This window comes from Volvox carteri (assembly GCF_000143455.1).
Source record: "Volvox carteri f. nagariensis unplaced genomic scaffold VOLCAscaffold_125, whole genome shotgun sequence".
Lineage (NCBI taxonomy): Eukaryota > Viridiplantae > Chlorophyta > Chlorophyceae > Chlamydomonadales > Volvocaceae > Volvox > Volvox carteri.
The window spans coordinates 31,536-36,927 of NW_003307668.1; the positions used below are offsets into that span (position 1 = coordinate 31,536).

General features: G+C 57.9%; 1 protein-coding gene across 1 annotated transcript in view; it reads left to right on the top strand.

Annotated features, from left to right (window-relative positions):
- The window catches only part of VOLCADRAFT_108493 (uncharacterized protein), a gene marked incomplete at its 3' end in the record, with an annotated part of 9,606 nt that overhangs the window by 2,462 nt on the left and 1,752 nt on the right, over positions 1-5,392 (top strand). The window contains exons 3-8 of the mRNA XM_002959095.1: positions 268-534; positions 695-898; positions 1,225-1,437; positions 2,107-2,621; positions 3,822-3,840; positions 4,895-5,038. Coding sequence (XP_002959141.1) covers positions 268-534; positions 695-898; positions 1,225-1,437; positions 2,107-2,621; positions 3,822-3,840; positions 4,895-5,038 — 1,362 coding nt within the window. The remainder of the gene's footprint in view (positions 1-267; positions 535-694; positions 899-1,224; positions 1,438-2,106; positions 2,622-3,821; positions 3,841-4,894; positions 5,039-5,392) is intronic.

Sequence of the window (5,392 nt, forward strand, 5' to 3'; positions counted from 1 at the left end):
CAGCAGCCGTGTGTCGGTGTGAACTCAATTTTGTTGCTGATCTACTAGCAATTGTGTGAACACAAACTGGCATCCCTGTCTCTTCTGGTTACGGCGTGCATGCATGCCTGCTTGCAACGCTTGTGAATGCTGTGGGCATGTCAGCTTTCAGTGCGGAGCTCTGCTTATAGCCGCATATTCTGGCGTTCGTCTTTCCCCCCCAGCCTGTCCTACCCATGACTGTAGCTTCTGTAGAGCCGAACACCTCTCTGCTGTGCATGGCCGCAGACCAACGGTGTTGCCCTAATCACGTACCACTCCCAACTCAACCTGAGCCCCATGGTGTCCAAGGACGTGCTGCAAGTCGCCTGGGAGCAGCTAAAGGCCCAGGCCGCGAGCTGGGATCCGCCACTGCCAAGCGACCTGCTCTGGCAGTCACCACAGCAGATCGCCATGCTCGCCTACTTGTGCCAGGAGTGGAGGGGGCGGTTAGGGACGGCTATCACAGCTGCGGAGCTGGTCAAGCAAACCCTGAGAGGAAAGCTCATTCCCGAGGTGGGGCCTGCATAATGCAATCCTGCAAATGGGAACGGGTACAAAGCATGGTCAGGCGCTGGCTGTGAAAGAGTGTGCTGCTTGCGTGTTGAACGGCAGCTGGTGGAGCCAGACGGTTTCGACTAGCAATCCCTGATTGCCGCATGTGATCCCTATTCAGGTGCTGGCGGACATGCGCATGGTACTGCAAGTGCTGGGCCAGCCTACTTCACAGGTGCTGCTCCTGCGCGAGCTGGTGGACACAATGGCTGGAGTGGAGCGCGCCAAGCTCCCGCTGGCGTTCGAGGCGCTGCTGGCCAACTTCACCACCGAGCGAAACGGCAGGCTGTATCTGGATAACCCGCTATTTGCTCAGGTGCTGCAGGTATGGGTGTAATGCCAACACATGCCCATGTACATCAGGAATACCTTCTGAGTAGCGCATGTTTACCAACCAGGAGGCCCTAGAGGCTTGGGCCAATACATGCAGAAGTTGTGTTCAGGTGCACACCTGGAGAAGTGGGCGTTTGAGGCGCTCACCCGGGTGTATGTCGGTTTTCAAGGCATGCAGGGTGCTGCGGTGACACAGAATCGGAACAGTTTCTGGGACACAGGAGACTGGACTGTGCGAGGCTAGAGGAGACGAACTTGTACTGCTGCCCTACACAAAACATACTCGCTACCTGTCATTGCCCGCTCTTCCCTGCTCAGGCGGCCACCACAGAGTCTGGAGAGTTGTTGGACTCAATCACCTCCATCCCATCGCTCAGCTCCACAATGTTCAGGGAGCTGGTTGTGCTCGGCGAGCGCTGCGCGGACAAGGACTTTGACAGCTACGAGGACCTGCACAGCCTCCTGGAAGCCATGGCATCTGCGCTGGCGCTTACACCGGACGGGCTGCTGAAGGCGGACTGGTTCATCCAGGTAAGAATGCCAGTGAAGGGTGTTGGGGCATGTGTGGGGGGTGGGCGAGTTGCTGTACTGCAAGATTGGCGAGTCCGGCCAGGAGACCAACAGCAGAAGGAAAAGGAGGAGGAGGTTAGGAAGCTACAGTTGCAGACAGCGTGAAGGTCACCTGCAAAACACAGGAGGAACGGTAACAAGGCAGCCAGGAAACCGTTGGCAGTGCATGCCGCTGGCTAGGGGAAAAGCGGGGTTGCAAGCAGGGTGGCCAATCAGACAATGAGCAGCCAAGCTTGTGAGGTATTAGGAGGGCGCGTGCAGTGGTCACAGGACTACTGCAGCACCCACGGGTCAACAGTAGTGTTCCTTGCCGTACCGAACTGGGTGGGTGTGGGGATGCAGAGGAGCACCTGCTGCAAGCTTTTTCCCATGTAGAGGGGACCGTTAGAGGGGCCACCAAGACAACCCAGCCGGGCGCCAAGAGAGCAGGCAAACGGAACAAGGGGTCAGAGTGCGAGGCAGCAGTGCAGCACCTGTCGAATTCCAGGCATGACGCTTGTCCAAACAGCTGCAGTCATTGTGTGGACTGCAGCCAGCCAACAGGGCCGGGCCGCAATGGTGCTGGCATGTACACCCCTGCTTCCCATGCAACTGCATTGATCACGGCCCTGGTGCTCCATCTACCTGCAGGTCCGGGACCACCGCTGCAACAGCCTCGGCAGCAAGACCAAATTTGAGCGGGACAACAGGGCTCAGACTGACGTCAAGGTTGGGCTTCGCTGGTTCCACCGGTTGCTGCGCAACATCCTGTGTCACGCCCCCATCCTGGATCATCAGAAGTTCCTGGATGCCTACCCGCCAGAGATGGCTGCGTTTCATCGCAGTGGTCGCATCAGCATGGTGCTGACCAAGACTTACGAAGTGAAGCCCAGCGGCGGCGGCAGCAGCAGCAGCAGCAGCCAGCATCGCGGCAGCAGCGGCACCAGCGGTAAAGGGTGCAGTGTAACGGCTATGGCTAACAAGTGCACACCTGTGCGCCCGGCCTCAGTGGCAGGCTGTGGTCAGCACGGGCCGCTGATTCACACCACCAGCAGGCATGGGGTGTGGGGCCAGGGAGGGCTGCGGGCAGCCACACTTGCACCGCGCCTGCACGTGCAGCACTCACGCTTTCCCCTATCTGCAGCAATAGGGCTGCGGCTACCCTGGTGAGGTTGCCCCTACCGGCCACCGCTGACTTGTGCAGCTGATAGCGGTCCAGGGGGAACCTGGTGTGTGTGAGGGGGGATTGAACTGCCAGTGTCCAGAGTCCGTGTGTGAAAACGGGGGTGGACTGAAGGAGGACTAAGGGGGAGACCGTTTGTTACTCCTGGGCTGCACTGGACGGTGTTCACCTGCCAAATGCAGTATGCTGCAGTATTCCTCCCCCAGGGTGGAGTGACCAAGGCCCGTGGTGAGACCATGGTAGGCAGCAGGGCCAGGAGTTTGGATTCCCTGGCGTGTGGTGGCAGGGGGAAGGCGGCACTGAGTTCGAAGTTTTGGATTTTTCGGATTTACATGGGCGAGAGACAGGTTGGTCGTTGCTTAGCAGCGCTGGCTATCTGAACATGATTGGAGAAGGTGTCATTACCTGGCATATTGCAGTGCACGAAAGGGGCCCACTAGCCGCCTGATAACCTCACTAGTAGCTTCTACTTATTGATCAACGTATGTGTCATCCTGAGGGTGATGGGTGGTGGTTGCCGGTTTACGGAAGTAAGTGGACTAGCACACAGCATGGAAGACCTGGCATTATGAAGAGTTGCGTAGACAGACCTTCTGATTGGCACGCACATGTTCGGCTGTAATGCAGCTAGCTATTCGTGCTATGTTTGCGTCATTAACCTAAATCACGTCATTGTATGTGAAAATACAAGATTACATGCAAACAAAGCTATGATCGCATGTATAATTGGGCTTGCTTAGGGTTATCTTCTGCCTTAGTCATTGGCCTGCAAACCACCTAGTCGTATTCACAGTGACTGTTGTACGATTCCATCAATATTACAGGGTTCTATGTCTCGCTCTCGCCCTAAAAATCAAGCTTTCGTAGCTAGCTGTAAACATCCAGCATGCACACGCCACGGGAGGCTTTGGCAACATCACACGCCACTTTGGCCTACATGTCCCTATCACGCTGGCCGTCGACGCTTCCTCCGACAGCTTTCCAACGCCGCTGAGCATGATGAGCATCGCCCACCCCCAACAGCAGGCAAGCGCCGCTACCCCCTTACAAAACCCTTTTCTTCCACGCGCACACAAACTCAACCAATGTCTCGCTCCACGTCGGCAATAGAACAGCACAACGCCCACCGCAACCGGACATAAAGACACCGCCTGCCACTACCACTACCGCCTGCCACTACCAGCGAGGCGTCCGCGGAGCAGGTGGGGACGGGAGAGGGCAGGGGAAGCAGCAGCGTGGGCTTGGACGGACCCGTGGGTCATACAGCGCTCTTTTTCCCTGGGATGCTTATGTGTTAGCTGGTAGTAATTGGATGGTAGTTTGGCGGTTGGCACACCGAGACCTGCAGTCCAGCGCCCCTGTCATTGCCATGTCATTGTTCCTGGTGTGTTCGGTCTGTCTGTCTGTCTGTCTGTGAGTCAGTTTATCTATCTGTCTGTCTCGTTGCGTGCCGTTGTCTCGGCTGTTGACGTGTTTTGTCGTGTAGCTATTTCCCAAAGTCCCGTCACCTCCCATGAGGCCACATTGGCAAGATGTTTAACGTGCGTTTTTGTTTTAGTTATTTGCATATGTTTGTATGTGCTTCTGCATGAAAAAGTAGCACGGCACGATCGTGAGGTAACGGACAGCGGTATGGAGAATACCCGGGGGGGACCCGCGGACGATATTCCGGAGCTAGGGAGTGTGGCAGGTGAGAGAGAGCGCATGTGTGTGTATGGGATGTGGGTCGGGGCGGGTGCGGGTGCGGGTGTGGGTGCGGGTGTGGGTGCGGGTGCGGGTGTGGGTGCGGGTGTGGGTGCGGGTGCGGGCGCGGGTGCGGGTGCGGGTGCGGGTGTGGGTGTGGGTGTGGGTGCGGGTGCGGGTGTGGGTGCGGGTGCGGGCGCGGGCGCGGGTGCGGGTGGTGGTTGAAGGGGAGATGAAGGAAACCTGGGAACTACAGTCACGAGGTATACGGCGTGGGGCGAAGGGCGGGATGATCCGCTACGGTGGCGAACCAGGTGATATGTACCCCGGGGGAAATTCGCTACGCGATGATGTGAGTGTACACTCATGCGCGTGCGCGTACACCCACTAGGAAGGTTGGGCTGCATGTCACCCCCCGCGTGCATGCAGCCTCCTTAACAGCCTGCATATGCTTGTCCCGCTTTATGCCTGTGCACATGTATGCGTAACGACAACAGAGAGTGTGTGCGTGTATGTATATATGTGTGTTTATCGTGTCTATGTTGTGTTTTGACGTCTTTCTCTGACACGCAGGCGTCATCGGCCCCCACGGGGAGATGGGTGCCGAGTACGGCCTACGTACGCCACGTCAGGCGGGCAGCCGCGGCGCCCCTCCGGAGAAGGAAGGGGTGGCGGTGGCGGCGGCGGCGGGGAAAGTCGGGCGTCGGTCGGCTTAAGGTGAGCTGGGGGTGTGGCGGGGCCCCCCGTGTGGCGGTCGTGATGGCGGCTAGCTAGCTCGGTTGCCGCGTGTGTTGTGGTTTACCTGTGTAAATATGTATGTATGCATGTATGTATGTACCACTTCCACGTGCAAGGAACGTGAGTGCGACAGGGGGCCCCCTGTGGGCGCCGGGAGGCGGGAAGAGGGGGAATGTGGTTGTGAGGTTGGTGCAGAAAACCGCATACACATCTACACGTGACACTCGATACTCGGCATGTCCCGAAAACTGCTCTCCACCCGCCACATAACTCCACCAGGACTAATACCCGCCGGCAGCACCTTTGCACCCGCCATCCCTCCTCCCTCTCGCC